The 19,835-nt window shown below is 37.6% G+C and overlaps 1 protein-coding gene across 1 annotated transcript; it reads right to left on the bottom strand.

Moving 5' to 3' along the window:
• Positions 1-8: 8 nt before the first annotated feature.
• Positions 9-2,264, bottom strand: LOC145775747 (tRNA-splicing endonuclease subunit Sen34-like). Its single transcript, XM_082587108.1, has 2 exons — positions 1,660-2,264; positions 9-1,117 (listed from the first exon to the last, which is right to left on the bottom strand). Exon 2 carries the CDS (start codon positions 1,105-1,107, stop codon positions 115-117), a length of 993 nt encoding a protein of 330 aa, XP_082443234.1. The 5' UTR covers positions 1,108-1,117; positions 1,660-2,264; the 3' UTR covers positions 9-114.
• Positions 2,265-19,835: the final 17,571 nt, after the last annotated feature.

The raw sequence follows: 19,835 nt of genomic DNA, 5'->3' as shown, positions 1-19,835 counted from the left end.
AATACGAGTCTTGTGATATATTATTGCACGTAAAAACCAGTAAGCTACTAGCCTATTTGAAATTCTTGATACACAGTCAGCAAAAGCCCAGTCAGCATCAAAAACAATTTTATATTAATATAAACCAGACCAAGCAAATGATAAATATGTAACTTGATTATTATCATCAACCGAGCACAAAAGTAATGTTTTTTTGACACTGGTAGCCAATCTACCTAATGCAGAATATTCAGCTAATGATAGCTTTTTCATATATGGCATGCAAAATACAATATAACTGGAATGATAAAGCCCTGGATCTCCGGGATATATTAAAAAGTGACCACCAAATTTTAGCCCATCAGTTATATAGAAACCTTGACTGTGAAGATCACAAAATACTACATACTTTAAGCGTTCTTCAGCTGTTAACGTGATATCAGAAGCAAGTAATGTGGGGCAGTTTATAGGTAATTGACTCTCTGTGAAAAGTTTAACCCAAGTTTGTTCACTTCCATGTCGCTCTACTTTTTGAAGTTCCATCACTTTGAAACTTTCAAAATCATCATTATCAAAGTTTGTTTCTGAAGATGCACAACATTGTAAAGACATACATTGAGAGGAATCTTTTTCAAAAGGTATCTCTATTTCCATTGCATCATTTTCATCTTTGATATCAAGTTGAGCTACCTTTGGTGCTTTTCTGTATATCTTCTTTAGTTTTCCCTGTTTTATTTCTTCAGCCATTTCATCCAGTTCCAAACCTTTTTGCACTTGTTTTAACTTAGTCTGAATTTTATGCTGAACTTTTCTGTTGTGAACAAGTTTCTCTTGGTATTTGACAAGATCAACATCTTTAGGAAAAGTGGAAGAGTCAAGTAACTTCGATTGCTCATGCTCCATCACAAACCTTGCTTCAATATTGTTTAACAGAAGAGGAAGGCTTAGCTGGGAAACCTGACGTGGCTTAGCAGGAAAGCAGCCAAAACTTGATCCAATAATTCTGTATTGTTTACGTATATGCATTGCACAAACAGGGTCCCAAACAAAAATTTTTTCATGACACTTGTACAACTTAACACCAATTGCATCTTTTGGGCTATCAGTATAGCAACACCCTGATTCCATATCCTTTGGTCTGAAATAAATTGTGTTTTGAAAGTTAAGGTATCAGATCTTTCTGAAAAGACTCATCTGTTTTTTAACCGCAGTGGCTATTCTTACCATCACTGGCGTAGAGTAAGGGGGTGCAGGGGTGCGGTGCACTCCCTGCTCTTATCGGTATTGACATACGATGAAGAAATTTCAAAGTAGAGCGTAGAGTAACTTACGGTGCTGGAATAGTCACGTAACAATATTCACGGCAATAATAAGTAATCCAAATGCGCTATTTTCAACGAGGTCTTCCCGCTGTGAGATCAAGTATGATTTAACAGAATGCATTGTTTTGTTATCAGAGGCACGAGAATCGAAATCCGCTCATTAACACATAAACATTCAACACTGCCAGACATTGAATCAATGTAAAAAATGAGCTAATGTCCGCCAGCGCCAGCAATTAAATTATTTATCTCGGGCGAAAAAGCTTATTCACTAGTGCAAAGGAAAAACTGTAACTTCTGACTTGAGTGGTTGAACTTAAACAAAACTAGGCCAGCAAAATACATTATTATGACTCACCAGGATGTTCTTCAAGCAAAGATTGTTTGCAATGTGTGAGAATTAAATCGAAAACCAATAAAAGAAAAGGTGTTTAATGGTCTTGGTCGCATATATTGCCTGCATTAACTACGTCTCTTACCGCCATTATCACCTAGCCAACCTGACACCATTGTTTTATGCGGCCGCTAAGGTTTGACATCGACTTCAACGATCATGGAATGTTACGTAATAAAAACGATTATATCCTACCCGCAAAAATAAAAAAATGATCGGTTAACAAGTGTATAAACTGTAACATGTGTATAAAGTTTAGAATTGACAAGGAATCATTAAATTTGAAAATTAAGTTTGAATCACTGCAAATAAATGTATTCAAAACTTTTACTTTGGCCGACGCCATTTCACAATCCATAATCTACGTCGGCAATGATTTTGCAGCAAAAATGCATTAATTTTGAAAGCTGCCGAGCTGGAGACAACAGCTTTTCTCATGTATAAGTCGAACCTGTTTTTTTAAGGTGAAAATCACTTGCGAAAATCTCGACCTATACTCGAGTATACACGGTATTTGATGTTTATGCGTGTGATATTCTGATATAACTGCACCCCCGGTAGGCCGGTACCGTAGTTTCTAAAACTCTACGCCTATGCTTACCATATATTGTATAATTATAGCCTCAGAGGCTATGTGTACATGTCCACTCGAGCATGGCGTATTCTTTTTTCACCTCTTTTAAAACAAAGAACGATAAAAAAATGCATATGTCATAACTTGTAACTTTTAAATTCAAGAGATGTTTTAACTGAATCGGTGGTTTGTGCACTATTTCTTAGGTTGGAATTCTGAAGGATATCAATTTGATATGTACGACCCAAAAGCGCTTTCTTTTTTTGAACTAAAAGGATGTAAACTAAGAGGATGTAACCATGTTGGCCAAATAAAGTTTGTTTCGACACACTACATTTTTGCTGTTAACAAATTAGTTTGTTGACTGTAAAAAGTAACAACACTTGTTTAAAAAATAGTTTAATCAATGTTCAATTCAGTTTGTATTTATTTCAGGCTATCACAATGAAAATCAATTATGCCAAACATAGTCGAGATAAAGGTAAAAGCGACAAAATGCAATGACGTGCTTGATGCCAAAACAGGACAATTAGGTTAAATATGGCATGGTCGCAATACCTAATGTATAAATTGAGAGTTGTAGTTTTGCAATTTGTTTTGTTTACTGCTGTTGCTTTCATGTATATGTTTTTTAGTCATGCGCGACTTAACTTTCCGCAAAAAAATAAAGTTGATGTATAGGCCTACAGCACACCTGAGCACATATTGAGGTCAAATGTCATGCTCGACTGAACGTAGCCTCAGAGGCTATATTCACAATATATAGTAAACATAGCCTCTTTCTTTTTTAACATTGGCTGTATAAAGAATGAAGTAGTAAACATCACCTATTTCAGCTGACAGCCCTGCTAAGTATATATAACTTAATTTTTGACCAAAGGTTTATTATATATACATTTCAAGATATTAGGGAACAAGATATTGTCAAAATAATAAGTGAAGAACTGATACCAGAACCATACCACTTCTGTTTGTCCTCTCATTCTTTTAATATTAGTGTTTTGCTATGGCCTTGCCTTAATGGATATTGGATACTATAATAAGTGTAAACGTTTGGGTAAGGTGAGAAGCACAAAATGATTACTTTTGTGGTAAGCACTAAGCCTTTTGCTGATACCTAGAAGAAATGCCTTTGTACACAAACCTTGATGAAAATAGTGCTCCATAAATTGTACATTGAAAGTATACTAGATTTTAAATGACAAATAAACGCCTAATGTTTTTCATACTTATTTCATTCAGCTGAATGTTTAAGTGTAATACCGGTATCTGATCTGTAGTAATTGTAACCTTGCAATACAAAAATGTAATATAAAAAAATCACAAACTAAATGAATTTTGATGATAGATAACTTGATTATGGAAGACTGGTTTGTTTCTGAATCTTTATCCTCGGACTAACAAAGCCTTGATAGGTTATTCCTGGTAGTTTTGCATACTTGTCGCAGGTGCCGGTTAGTGCCAGGTGACGCAGGGCCGGTTACCGAGATTGACAGCTCTAGTGAAGTTTTCCGATTGTTGAAGTGTTGTTGCCGGGGAATTATTCTATTCACTTGGTGCCACTGAATGGAGAGCAGTCCTGAAATACATTGATCAAGCGCACATCCCATGAGTCGAAGCAGCGCCGCGTGAATTTGAGCCGGGCGCATAACCACTGAGCTATCGGGGCAGTCGACTGTCTTCCGTCCATTTTCCATCGCAAAATCTCCCTTTCATTCATTTCCTGCCACTAAACACAAGTCATCATGCAAAACTGCCACCAGTGTTCTCACAAATACACACTTAAAATTCAATAAATCTACAAAAAAATTGGGGTAGTATATAATACGGTAGTATTGTAGTAATATCAATTTCAAGGAAGGAAATGCTTAATCACACATAAAACTCAAGGACAACTGGGAATGCTCCAGTTCTGGTCTCAACTGCTACTCCATAATAGTGCAGACGCAGAAATCACTGCATAACAGTCCCTATTGTTGGGTAAAACTTTAATGTGGGGGGGTTAAAATAGACGGATCAGTTCAAAAGATGTAAAAAATTAAGTGCATTTTAGCAGATTTCAGCACAAACCATTCAATCAGTACAGCAAGTAAAAAGGCAAGAAATGTTCATTTCCCTAACTCTGTAGCCTACCTAATTAGGTATAAAATTCGCAATCTATGAACAAATTCCATGAAAATAAGAAAACTGACTGTCAGTTTCACCTGGTTTCACCTATGGTTTCACCATAGATATCTTAAATATAGATATGCAACTCAGCAATCGTGGAATTATCGTCACGCTCGACTGACTTTATGGACACAATCAACAATCAAGGTTGCCAGCTTGGCTAGCGTATCTATGGTAGGCTATTATTGTACGGTTTGGGCTTGGCGAGTGGTAGCTTTTGAGCTCCTTTGGAATATTTTTGATGGCGTATCATATATTTCAAGTTTTCACAGAATAGCCTACTATGAAAAATCAAGACAATAATCTTTCTTCACGTAGGTTATGCAACTTCTGTTTCATGATCGTTGGAACTATCATTTAAGCTTATTTCCAGTGACTCATTAAAGCTTGTTGTAGGCAGTTTACAAACCTGAGATAGAGGGGCGCCGGAACGATTTTAGGGTGAGATATACGGTAGCGATAATTGTCAAACATTTTCAGGGGTTGTCGAGGATTTTCAGGGGTTGTCAGGCATTGTAGAGTAGCTACTTTCAGGCATTGTTTGGAATTTCCAGGCATTGTCGATCAATATCAGTGGTTGACAGGGTTTGGTAGTCATTATGGAACGTTTTCAGGCATTGTCGAACATTTTCAGGAATTGTCAAACATTTTCAGGGGTTGTCGAGCATTTTCAGGGGTTGTCAGGCATTGTAGAGTAGCTACTTTCAGGCATTGTTGGGAATTTCAAGGCATTGTCTAGGATTTCCAGGCACTGTCGATCAATATCAATGGTTGACAGGCTTGTCAACCATTATCAGTCATTGTCGGAAATTTTCAAGAATTGTCGAATATTTTTAGGTGTCAGGGGCTCTCAGGCATTATAAAGTACTTTAGATTCTTTCTGGCAAGCATTGTCGGCAGTGGCGTAGCTAGGGAATGTGCCGCCCGGTGTGGATTCAGATTTTGCCGCCCCTTCAAGAAAAAGCATGTGAAAACAGGCCCGATTTAGGGGGGGGCAGAGGGTGCAGGTACCCCGGACCCCCCGACTTTTAAAGGGCCCCCCTACGTGAAAAAAATGTGATTTTTTTACTATTAGCTTTTGTGGTTTCTGCAAAATGCTGTGCAGTGCTGGATTGATGCTACTGTAGACGTCGAGGGAGTGTTTCGCGCCGTAGGCGAATTTTTTTGCACGGGGGCCCCTGATCTAAAAGTGCCCGGGCCCCCCATTAGCTAAATCCGGCCCTGTGTGAAAATGAAATGCGTTTTTTATCAGATTATAATCAAAATCAAAAATCGTAGTCTGAAATTGCCGCCCCCAGACGTGCCGCCCGGGGCGGTCCTCCCCTCCTTCCCCCCCCCTAGCTACGCCACTGATTGTCGGACATCTTCAGGCATTGTCTAGGATTTCCAGGCATTGTCGAACATATTCAGTGGTTGATGGTTTGTTAGGCGTTGTCGAACGTTTTCTTGGGTTGTCGATCATTACCAGGTTTTGACAGGTTTGTCAGGCATTGTCGATACTTATGATAGCCAGGTCATTTAAACGCTGCTGTGTTTGTGTATACCGTAAATACGTTTACAACCTACGCAAAATAGAAAGGGATCATTCTGCTGCGCATGCAAAGCTGGGAATAAAAATGCATGAAAATGTTCGACAATGCCTGACAAACGTGTCAAAAACCAATAATGATCGACAATGCCCGGAAATCTTAGCCAATGCTAGGAAATGCCCAACAATGCCTAAAAGTAGCTTAATCTAGAATGCCTGACTACCCCTGAAAATGCTAGACAACCCCTGAAAATGTTCGACAATGCCTGACAAACCCGTCAACCACTAATAATGATCAACAATGCCTGGAAATCCTAGACAATGCCTGGAAATTCCCAACAATGCCTGAAAGTAGCTACTCTGCAATGCCTGACAACCCCTGAAAATGCTCGACAATCCCTGAAAATGTTCGACAATGCCTGAAAATGTTCCATAATGACTACCAAACCTGTCAAACACTGATATTGATCGACAATGCCTGCAAATCCTAGATAATGCCTAGAAATTCCCAACAATGCCTGAAAGTAGCTACTCTACAATGCCTGACAACCCCTGAAAATGCTCGACAATTCCTGAACATGTTCGACAATGCCTGAAAATGTTCTATAATGACTACCAAACCTGTCAAACACTGACATTGATCGACAATGCCAGGAAATCCTAGACAATGCCTGGAAATTCCCAACAATGCCTGAAAATAGCTACTCTACAATGCCTGACAACCCCTGAAAATGCTCGACAACCCCTGAGTATGTTCGATAATGCCTGAAAATGTTCGACAATGCCTCACAAGCCTGTCAACCACTGATAATGATCGACAATGCCTGGAAATCCTACACAATGCCTAGAAATTCCCAACAATGCCTGAAAGTAGTTAGCCTACTCTACAATACCTGAAACCCCTGAAAATGTTCGACAACTCCTGAAAATGCTCCACAACCTCCCAAAAAGCCGACAATGCCCGACAATGCCTGACAATGCCCGACAATGCCTACAATGCCTGACAAAGGGTATTTAGAGGTACCCTCTGTGACTGTGATTTGTTTTCAATCGCCAGAATCTCCATAAAGCAGTCCAAGCGGAACGAGAATGTGACGTCATCACAAGCAATCCATACGTCAACTTGAAAACGAAGAAAGTTTTATTTAAACAAAAACCAAAAAAATATATTAAAAATAAAGTTGTTTTGCTGTGCCAAGTTTGAAGTCAATGCATACAGCCATAGCTACGCTGTTAGCCTTCAAACATCTTACGCACCACTGAGTTGCATATCTATATATAAGATATCTATGGTTTCACCATAGATATGGTTTCACTGTCAAACAATCATGCTTCATTGCACAAAGTTGTCAAAAAAGTTTTTTAAATTGACGTCACATTTAAGAGCCTCAGGGAAGGTAGGATACACTTCGAAACCACTCAAAAGCACGCGGTTATAAAACCTCAAGGAATCAATGAATTTTAAAAAGTTTTCATTGTGCCACACTGATTTAAACGATTTGAGAAATCAAGGTCTGGTGATCATACTGAACAAAAAAGTGTTTGAATTTATTTTATATTTCTAACTATCAAAACGAAAAAAGTAGGCTGATATAATGCGAAAATAAGATCTAGAAAAATAGAAAAGGAATCAATTCCCAATATGTTAAACGCGTGTCAAATATTAAATCAATACAGGGGCTCCGGACACTTCCTGAGAGTGGGGGGGGGTAATTTAACCAGGGGCGGGAACGATGTTTTGACATTGACAGGGGCTTATTGGATCATCGCATCACATAGCCTATACTTCTGGAAGGTCGCTCCCCAGACCCCGTTCGCATTACTGAAAGCTTCAGCTTCTTATACAGCGTCTTAAGCTGCATGTTTCGCGCCGAAGGCGCAAACATCTTTGACTTCAAACACGATTTAAAATCGAGAAATTCTTTCAACGAATCGGAAATCACGAGCAAAAGCTTTTTAACATTTGCCACATTTTTTTGAGGTTTTGAGACAATTTTGACCGAAAGAGTCTCTCGACACAAAATCTTTCTCTGTATTCTTCCTTGCCTCAAGTCCTCCGAATTTTGCACTTTAGACGCTAAAAGGTTAGATTTAAAAGGCCAAAAGCGTTAAGGTCAAATGTTATAATCTATAAAATTTAATGTACAATTACGGTACGCTACATGAATAAAGCACGACAACCTGTGCCATAACATCCACAGTGAAATGAAACGTTTCAGCATCTAGGGTTAGGCCTACATTCAACTCAGAAAAAAAAAAAGCTAAAATGCATTAACTTTTACAAGAACTTTTACAAGATCGATAGCCTACTACAGGAAGGTCTACCATCTGCGCTGTATAAGAAATAACACTAAACAAAAAATGGCATAACACCCAGGTAATACCTTGTGCCAAAATCTCACAAAAACTACAAAGAAATAACATTATAAACGAACACCTCAACTCAAACAAAATACTGTGTGCACTCTGCTTCTATTTTAAGCAGAACAGTCAGAAGTCGCCAAACACTTTAAATCTTTGTGCATTGTTGAAAAAAAATTTTTTGCAGATTTCATCTACACTTAGTTCATCCAAATACACTTAATGGGCATGGCACATGGCAATGAAATTGAGTCTTGAAGCAGTCATTGTGCTTCGGAGCCATGTTTTTAAGCGGTGTAGCGAGATAAACGATCTTTCAGCTTCTGCAGTGATTGGCCAATTGACCATTGACCAATAGCAATTTTATAAGTTTTTTCACACTGGCATAAAACTCTTTGACAATAATAGGCCTAAGTCCCATTAACTTGTTTCGAACATCGCACACATACTTGATCGGCCCAAATTTCTGATGGAAGTGGCTTAACTCTTGGCCCAAAATTTTCACGTCGAAGCCATATCGTTCCAACGCTGTAACAGCACTGTCGTTGACTGTGCCAGATACGAAAACTTCAAGCATTTAGTGAGTTTTTATTTCTTCGCCATTGAAGCGGTGGATGAAGCCTTGCACTATGCTGTCAATAGATGCACAGAACTGCTTTCTGTAATGAGAAGCGAGGTCATGGGAAGCACTTTGCTCACAGCGCTTTCTTGAAATTTGGACATTAGCTAAGCCTAAGCTATCTACTTGCTGCCGAAATTCCTTGTATAACTGCATAAATTGCTCTTCATTTCTAAGACTTTGGTAATTAACTTTTGCGTTGTCAACCAGCTCCATCATGTCGCTGATGGTAGCCTATAGGCTAAGACTTGATCTGCAACAGGCCAGTCATCCTTTCAAGTGGTTTGAATAAAACTCGGCAAAACTGTAATGCAAAGTCTATGTGTTGCCTTGCAATAATTGGGAATAAAGGCCTAATGATTTCGCATTGTTGAAATTTTGAAGTGTGGTGTTTAGCAAGGCTTCGTAGTTTGACAACACTGAAGAAATGGCCGGTACACGTGTCAGCCATCTTGTTTGGCACAAAGTGTGCAAGCCATAGTGGGATTCCTCCTGCAGGGCGATTTTGAACTGTCTTGCCAGGCTGATTTTGCAAACTACTTAGCTCCTGAACAATTCCCATAGCATTATGCAGGGCTCTATTGCATATTTGCGTTGTCTAGCGAGTCGGAGTTTCCGAGCAAACAACTAAAAAGTTATGCAACAAAATAAAAAAAATGAAAATAAAACACAAAAGTAGTAAAAATATAAAAATTAAATTTTTATGTCTACATTAGTGGGGGGGGGGGGTAATTTTGCATTAGTTACCCCCCCACTCCAATTGGTGGGGGGGTAATCACCCCCGCGCCCCCCCCCCCCCCCCCTCTAACGGAGCCCAGGAATCAATATAGGCTACCACTGACTAAACATGAGAACGTATTCAATTTGGATGACTGCTAAATGTGATAATTTGTATCCTCTTATTGTTTCGTTATTTGATAATGTTTAAACTCATTTTTGTCATAGACCTGCAATAGGCCTACTATAGGCCTACATGAACACCTTCTGATAATTAAGAATTATAATTCGAGTAGGCTACGGTAACAATTGTGTGGAAACAGTTTAATGGAGTTGGTTTGGTTGGTTTTTGGAATCTTTATCCTCGGACTGGCAAAGCCTTGATAGGGGATTCCTGATAGTTTCGCATAGCCTATAGCCTACGGTATATACTTGTAGTAGGCTAGACTCCGCTAGAGGCTTTTGACGCAGAGGGCCGGTTATGGAGATTGACAGAGTGAAGTTTTCCAATTGTTGAAGCGTTGTTCAATCAATCAAGAATCAATGGTTTATTTGTCCGGAACATAGTAGGCATCAGGCCCGGATTTAGGGGGGGGGGCAGAGGGGGCAGGTGCCCCGGGCCCCCCGACTTTTGAAGGGCCCCCCACATGGAAAAAATGTGATTTTGTGTTATTTTTTCTTCCTTTCAGCATTTGAAGTTTCTGCAAAATGCTGTGCAGTGCTGGATTGATGGTATTGTAGACGCAGAGGTTGTTTTTCGTGCCGTAGGCGCGAAAAATTTTTTTGCAGGGGGCCCCCCGATCTAAAAGTGCCCCGGGCCCCCCATCAGCTAAATCCGGCCCTGGTAGGCATACATGTTTGAAATAATAGGCCTATAGGCTACACATACACAATGGAGTACAGTAGCCCACGGGATTCGTTGTCGCTGGCTTCATCCGTCTGGTTGCAGTGGCTCTCAGCCTCAGATTATTAATTGTGAATCATTTGTAATAGAAAATATCTAGGCTAGGCTACATCAAATTTAAAATATCTAGGCAAATTTAAAATATCTAGGCTAGGCTACATCAAATTTACTGTTTACAAAATTAGTGTTTTGTTTCAAACTGTTTTCGTGCTAATTGTTGTTTTCGCACTTAGGCAAACGGACTGACGAAAAATTCGAGATAATAATAGAAGATTGCGAGAGTAGACGTAGGGATGAGGGTGCTGATGGTGCTAGTAGCATGGGATTCACTAGGCCAACTTCAAATCTGATTGAGAGAACGAATCCTGATGTATCAGCAACCGATGGGTTGTGGGCCGTGAGTGCTTTTAAATATTAATCAAGGGGATGGGCATTGGCCTATACTGTCACTATTGTCGCAAATCACTCGGCCGACATTTCTGAATTAGCCCCTCCCCCTTAATTTTTTTTCCTAGGTGCGCTACTGCCTATGGTCATCAATTCTTGCTACACTCGACTGCCGAGAAACCATAACCTACCGCTACCGACAGAAGTCTGGATAAGACAAAGCATCATTTATTGATAATAATTAATCACTTACTATAACTGCAACTTTTATGTTTTGAAAGTACAATTGTATTTCAAAGCACTTCAAAAACAGGTTGTCTCATGCAGTTATCAAACAACAACAAAAAGATGAAATACACACAGATTTTCAAACGGTTGAATGTTCAAATACGTCGCTTTGCTGCTGATGAAAATAGGCCTGATGAAATAGCAAGTTATTTCATTATATTTTTTCACCATTCCTCCATCAGACATCAAAATGACGATTTTATCATTTGACATCTTACCACTCTCTTGACATCTTACCTATATAATATTTCAAATGTCCCCCAATGGAAATTGAAACAAAAAAGTTCAAAAAAACGACTGTTTCATTTCAATTAATTAACGAAAGTTTCAATTATTGTAATAACAATTTCATTCGGGCATGTTCCAAATTCTTTTTTGAAAAAGCCAACATCTTGGATTAGGCTACGTCAATAATGACAATTAAAGAGGTAGCACAGGACGGCAGTTTCTTCATATTACTGCATCTCCTTCAAGGTTGTTGCATCTGTTGGTGATTCGACAGATAATGCACATACCTGCGAAAATAGTATGACAAGTTAACTATATTCATATTCATTTATAATCGAAACCTTTCTGGGATTAAAAACTATTTGTAGGTTTGATGCCATTGACCGCTTTCAATCAAATAGTTTCTTATTTAATTAGCTTCAGTTCATCATTCTCAAAGTCATCAGCGACAATTTGCTTCAAATCCCAAACAACTTCCATTGTTAATTTTACTTGGCTACTTTTGGTCTGCATTTATTTATTGACTTAAGCCAGCTCACATACAAATAGAGAAAAAAATTTAGGAGTTCCTCCAGCAGAGCAGTCTTCTTAGTGGCAACGTCACATTACCGTCATTGATACCTAACAACAGTGGTTAAAAACCTAGCAGAATAATCAAAATCTCCAAAATTTCAGCACAAGAAATGATTGTTACATGAAAACTTTTGTAAAGTTCTCTTAACGACACGATGAGTGCATTTAACGTAACTGATATTAGACACAAACTGTGTGATAAGTTTTGAATACTCACGTCTTCTTCGGCGTGGGCCAAAATTGCTACAAGTTTTTGTGTATTTACCGGTGAGAATGTACTTGGTGCAATAGCATCGGCAGTCCTAAAAGAAAAGCAACCAACGATTAGACATGTGCAAAAAAATTATCTCCTATTTACAGGGAAATTGTTAGTTGGGAAGGAGCGACCTTCCTGGCGTCAGCACTACCTGACTATACTCACTATGGAATAGCAAGCATTGTGTTTCACTAACCATATCGGTGTAGCCTCCACACTAGCCATCAAGACTTTTTCCTAAAAAAATGTGTTTCTTGGCAGTCGGGTGTAGCAAGAACTCAGCGATAGACATGTGTTTCGCCCATGAGGCTGGGCTCATCAGTACCGCACCACTAGCTGTAAGAACTAATTGAGTTCTAAGAACTAGTGGTGCGGTACTGATGAGCCCAGCCTCATGGGCGAAACACGTGTCTATCGCTGAGTTCTTGCTACACTCCACTGCCGAGAAACACGGGAAATTGTTAGTTACAGTACGTTGTAAGGATGTTTTAGAATGTTTATTTGCCAATGCCTTTTGCACTGCCAAATCAACCTTCTGATTTTGAGATGAATGTTTGTTTTATTTCTGTTTGCTTGTCAGCAAAATTCTTTCATCTTGCATTGATTCAACGTTTGAAGACGTTTAACAGTTAAAATAAACGTCAAATTTCATTAAAATATTTCCTTTATTAGAGTCGTTTTTAGTAAGCTCTAAAGACACGAACACACAAAATAATGGAGGACACCAAATCAGTCACATATAGAGAAAAAGAAAGTTTTTAAATAAAACTCTGTTTTCTTTTCATAAATACAAAAAGGAACAATTCTTTAAAAAAACTTAACTTAGACGTATAGCAATTTATTGCACACATTAAGTATTGAACCTACTTGCATAGTTTGCAGGGTCATCTTACAGACTTGACCTGTTCCGTTATCGCCATTTCTTCGATCTGTTCAAATACACAATTGCTGCAACCTTATGAGTTGGTGTGGTAGGGATTTGTGATAAAGCTATTTTGATTGTTATGCCCCAAAGGGCTATCGAAGCGCATTTATTCCATGTAAGTATAAGTAAGTAAGTCGATTTGACAAAGCTGTGATAAAAGAGCTTAATTCATTTCAACCTACCCATTTTAAACATTTCAACATTTAGGCTACATTTGATAGTTCCAATAATCCACAAAAAATTTCTGAGTAGGCTACTTGTTGTCTTACATTAATACAGACTACAGATCAATGCTATTCAAACGCCTCTACAAGTAGGCCCGAAAATACCAGGAATAGGCTAACATATCAAGACTTTGTCAGTCCGAGGATAAAAATTTAAAACCAAACCACACATATCCAAATATTCCAAAGAAATTTATCAAGAGAGTGATGTAAAGCCACGCCCACAAATAATCTAAATCAGGCATATAAATTATTCATACAATTCAAGTCCAAACTTGGCCAAAATTGTTTTTAAAGATGAATCTAAAAAATGGGGCCCGATTTACTTATTCGGACAGGTTATACTTACTTTGAGCGGAAAGAATGGTGATAAGACTCAAGAATAACAATACAACGAAAACTCCTTTCATGTTTAGGTTCAACTTCTAATTTACACAATCAAATATTACAGGTCTCAAAGGTTGACACATTCAACAATTAACCACAGATATTTCCAAAACTATCACTGTCAAAAAAAAGTAGTTGAAGTATTTCGAACTTTCTGATCTAATAATTTACAACTGAATTGCATAGAAACAATGTTTTTGTAGTTCAATTTAATGCATAGAATATTAAACTTTTGTTTAAAGCAATGCTAGAAGTTTCAAATGGCATCAAATTATTTTTAAGTTTAATTTTTTGAAAAATCTTTACGGTTATGGCAGTTGTAACTCTAGAAATACATTATCTTTTAAAAAGTACGTTTGCACAAGCGCATTTACTCTGCCAAATAAACTGTTGCAGAAGACTTACAGCTTCTCGTGACATACACTTTGCATTCCCTGCACAATAAATTGTTAATTTTATTTCCTTAAAAAGTGATAGGCTAAAGTTTAAATTTGCAGAACGTTTTCAGTGGTAACTTTATCTACTCCTTTCTTCAACCTTTTACTAAGTAACTGCTTATCTGACATCTTGGTCATGCTTTTATACGGTTCGAATTAGGCTAATCAGTCTGATTGCATCAGAAACTAGACCAGTATCAAGCAGTTGTTTTAAAAAGCTAACTTAACTTTTCGAAGGTGTAAGTTTTCGATACTTTGAAATTAAATAAATTCAAACAACACGCAGTTGGAGTAATCTATGATTAACAAAAGAAAAGAATCCCAAAATTGGAGCAAAGGCGTCCGCAGATTCTTTGTTGTTGTTAATGGTGCAGCTTAGCGCTATTTTAATTTAATAAAACCCATTGGAACCGTTTCCATTGTCTACGCAATTGGTCTAATTAATTGTTGGATTAAGATTTTAGAAGCCGTTGGTAATGTTGTATTGTTTTTACAGATTTAGTTTTTTTCTGTTATCATCTTCGTCGTCTATCTCGGCTAGTGTTTTCACATTCTCTATTGGGCTATCCAGAATCCAGCTGAGTTCACAATTTTGTCAGACGATCGTTTAATAGACTTGATAAAACACAAAAGTACAATCTTAGTCATCCATACATTTGATGTATAAAGAGTTGTCATTATTTATCTATCATCATTCTACCATCGAACAGGAGTTGGCCGCTTACATTCCAATATGCACAAGTTGGGTTTGGCTCTCTCATCGGCCTGCAACTGCGGCGCGAAGGAACAAACTGCTGACTATGTCATTCTTGAATGTCCCACTTACATAGAGCCAAATGGAATACATGGCATAGCAACACTGGACAAACTAACACTCACCTGGCTTTCCATCACCTGCCCTGAAGTCTGAATCATCCTGTCTCACAAAATTGAAGAAGATAATTATGTCACCATTTATCTTCACATCAAAGCTAACTCTGTTACAATATAGCCTACATATCTTAGACTTACAAAAGATGCAAAAAGTTTGAGTTAATTTTACCATTGATACTATTTCTTACAGCCTTAGTTGCTTTCAACTCAAATGCTAAAATCGATTTTAACTGCAACGGTCATCACTTGTTGGTTTGGTTTGCAAACACTGCTTGGAGATATTTGCAACTATATGAGTCAGAAACTGTTCATTTTAAAAACCCTTTTTTACATCAATAGACTCATTGATGTTGTTGCACTGTTATGTGTTGTCTACCTACGGTGCTAACAGTCAGCGAGTACGACTGTACAGCAAGCCAGTGGCTGAAGCATCATAACAGTTCAATGCATAGCGATCTTCAGAAATTCTTACACTGCGATTATGAACGCCTTTGGAAGTTATGACGACTGTAAGATGGAACCAGTTTGGATAAAGCTGATGAAACCGTCTCTCTGACCTTCCCTTCACTTTCCAAACGTTTTATAACGCAACTCAATTTTATGCGCAAAAAGCAAGTAAATTATAAAATGTTTCTGACCTCGTCCCAACACGAAGCAGATTCTCCAGACAATGAAATCACAGTCATCTTACGAAAGTTTGCACTTTTAATCGCGACTGTACCGACTAAATATAACAGTATCATAAACTATACAGTTGTGTTTACTTATGTTGACATCTTTTTCTGGTTTTGTGTCCTTTGAAAAACGAGCCGTATCTTGAACTTGTCTATTTTAGATTCAAAGACACGTTGTAAGATTGAGATAACAGGAAGAAAACGTTAAATTAATTAATGGGAGTTAAAGATTTTGCAGATAAAAGTTAATTATTTGAATTTGTCCTCACACTTTCCCTTTTCAATGCTCGAATGAAGTAAGAATTGTTTATAAATAATCAGTTTAGAAAGCTGGGTTTGACTGGTTTACGTTGCACCACAAAAATAGGGACATGTTACATAGATTCTACATTGCTTGCAGCAAACGAGCAACTTTGATTGAGGAATCAATAAGCAGCAGGGCTGTCAAAGAAGAAATGACAAAAGCCAAGGAATAATGCTTCAAGGTTTGGTGAATGCCCTTGAGCAAGACACATCAAGAATTACTCTGCGTTTAGCGACACCGAGCGGAAAGAAAAAAATTAAATGACAATTTTGTGCTTAATTTTGTGGCGCTAGTCAGTCAGAGAACCGATGCATTTTTATAAAATCTTTTAAAACCTTTTCCACGTAATTGCACTTTTGCCTATTTTTTATAGAGATGTGAGGATTCGTAGAAGTCACCACTTCAGTTTTTGTTCGATCATGACCTTAATGGCCTATTTTTGCTGTAAAAAACACAATTGCGTTTGCGTTTCACATCAACTTATCATATAACTTAATTTGTTCTTTAGTCATTAGCGTGTCCGAGGTACAAAAAAGATAGCACTAGCTACAAGACGCGACATAAAAACGTTCTTGAACTGTTGTTTGAACAGTAAGCCACATAGGTTATGTTTATGGCTGGCACAGTGACAAAGCCCAAGAAAACACAACAAATTTAAAAAAAGTGACAGCTTGGGCCAGGTAACAATGAGGTCTTCTAACCCAAAATTAAAGACACTTTAAAAAAAACGCACCATATCTATCCAATACGACGTAGTTTCTTAGTTCTCGTGCCCCTTGAAATGGTTACAGGCCCCTAAAACTATTCTGGGACCCGGGTAAAAATTCCCCCCTTATGGACCCCCCTGTCACCGCTACTGGTGTTAGAGCTTTGGTTGTAAATCTACTTTGTTGTATTCAAGTTTATTTTGCTTACCTGGCTTTGCATGCTGGTGACAAAAAAAGAACAAAGCCAAGATAATAGTTTAATGGTGAACCAGCAAGGTAGTTGGGAAATGAAACGACAAGGTAACCCTTCGGCACTAACGAGAGTAGCGTGGCCAGTTCCTTTCTCTTGTCCGTCGTTGGTCAGCAACTATACGCTCACCCAATTTATTACACCCTGGGTAGAGGTGAGCAGTGTTTATCAACAACCGATTTAAGCCGGGAGTCGAACCAGGTTTGCATTATTGGAAAGTTACCCCACTGATGTAGTTGCTGTTCTACCATAGTCACTAAAGACGAACATGACAGACGACACAGACGTTATATAATTTTTGGGTAGTTACTGCACTAATATAAAAAAAATCATAACGATCTATTTCGTCTTGATCATCAATGGTTTCTTAGTCCATTTAGTTACTCTCAATCGACCATTTCCACAGCTTAGCCTCACGTGCGTGTATTTGTAATATACAGGTTGTTACAGCAGATGAGGTTTATTGACCAATCGGAAGGAAAGTTTTAACCCAACTGGGAAAAATATGTAGGAAAAAGTGAAAAGTTTAGGAGATCAGGTTTCTCGCTACTCGTAATGATCAGAAGACAAGTTTCAAAAAACATCCAACAAAAGTTTAGTAAGTAAAGTTTGCGTACAAATGTTCGAATGCTAACTTTTCAGGTAGGCTGATATCAGACTTATCAAACTGTGTTGCTGGCATACTTGTGGAAATTACGACATCATAAGCAAATATTGCGAGTTGTGAGAAATCTTATTTACTAAACTTTTTCCCTCGAAATTTCTTTCAATTGCGTTAAATCTTGTCTTCTGATTGGTCAAAACACTTCATCCGCTGCAGTGACCTGCAGATTACAAACAGGTTTGTTTCATATATACCGTGCTGGTATATCGTATGTTGTAGCTGATGCTGTGTTTTTGTCTGGATATGTTGAAAGCAAAAGATAAATGTCCGTAAGGATAAAAATGAAGCCAAATACAATGAGCTTAACAACTTAGGGATTGTTGTTTTGTTCTATCTGGTCGACGCCATGACGTGTCATTAAAAAACTTAAGATTGGATCCCTTAAAGTATGACGTCACACCAAGTTGAGCAACGTGGCGATAATTGAGTTGCCACGACAAAGTGTATTTAAATTACATCTCAGAGTCATTAAAAAATTTAAAGAATTTGTTAAAAATAACTTCTGATATGAAACAATGTTTTAAGCAATACGTCTATCCCAGTCACTTGTTATCGTCTCTGATATCACCTCAATTATTTTAGCTGATATTATTTACCACTATCAAGAATACTGTTCACAAAATTACAACGTAAGCTTTTCTGGAAATAAGTTCCTTTGGGTGATTAGTTCTCATCGGAAATAAACAGCAACTATTCATGTTATTACTAAATATAAACTAATAGTTATAAAAAGTATGAAATATTGCTTGACTGTTGGCAAAGGTAATTTCCAAGCGATTTAATGGCGTTTTATTTAAAAAAAAGTAGCCTAACAGTCGTTTTTATTTACGACTCGAAAAAACTGAGTGCAGCGAACTTTCGATGACTGCTTGTTCTCGAATATTCTAATCAAGGTCTATTTAGCAATTTCAGCAATTACAGTAGCTGATACTCTTGCGTTTATAATTCTAATCAGATATTTTGAAACAATAGGTGTTGGACAGCTGTAGATGTTTTGAAACGCATTGCGATTCGTTTCTGTATTGTTCTACTATTTTTTACTTTTGGTTAGGCTAATGTTAAGTGATCTAATTTACTGAACGAAACATAGCTTAATCATAATTTGATTACAACCGGTTGTAAAGGGAATTAGAATAAAAATCTTTTAAACATAAATTGCTATTTTTTTCTGTCTGCAACGTTATTGCTCGTGAAAGATTAGAGACTTTACAATATTTTGTGAAAAGAATTGTTTCGGCAAAATTCAGAAATAGTTTTCCGAACAGAATTAAGGCAAATTCTGCTTTTCTTTTATTCACTTCCGGTAGTCTCCAATTGAAATTCCCTCATTGTATTCTGCTATCACCCAAACATCAAATATGCCGTTGTTTTTATTGAATCAACGTTTACAAGCGTTAAAATATTTTGGATTCAAACGCCAATAATGAACAATTAACGCCATTCAGTTGTGCTAAACTTAATTGGTTTAGAATTCCATCATTATCTTTCGGTAGACCTGGTTCGATTCCAGGTAACGTCATACCAAAAATTAAAAAAATCCTACCAATCTTTCCTGGGTGAAGCGGTAAAACGTCCGAACTGTAATTTGACCATATTGCAAAACATTGATAAAAATTGGCAAATGTGCCATGATATAAACATCAACTATAAAAAGCAACAATAAATGAACAATTTCAAATTGACTGGCATTACAATGGAGTTAAATATATAAATAATGCTTGATTGGCTGCAATTCTTCATTCTACAATAATAGCGCTGTGGATAGACTACAAAAACAAAAATGTGAAGCAGTCAAAAAGCGGCAAACAGAATGTCTTAAATGAGGAAGTAAACAAAATGCTTTTTCAGGATACGCACAGAAACACAGTATTTGTAACAATAAATATAAATTAACATAAAAAACAAAATTATGTCAGAAAAAATAATATTTTAAACAAATCGGCGTGCTATGTAAAGTAATAAGCGGCTTCCATGAGACGATTATTGTTCACAAAATATTTTAATTGTTTCAAGTTTTCAACGTTACTTGGTTCGCCACGTGAAACACGCCGGTGCTTTCTGTTGGTCACAAACAGCTTTGGTTTGTGGTGG

Source organism: Aplidium turbinatum, chromosome 8, assembly GCF_918807975.1.
Source record: "Aplidium turbinatum chromosome 8, kaAplTurb1.1, whole genome shotgun sequence".
Lineage (NCBI taxonomy): Eukaryota > Metazoa > Chordata > Ascidiacea > Aplousobranchia > Polyclinidae > Aplidium > Aplidium turbinatum.
This window is presented reverse-complemented; position numbering and strand designations above follow the sequence as displayed.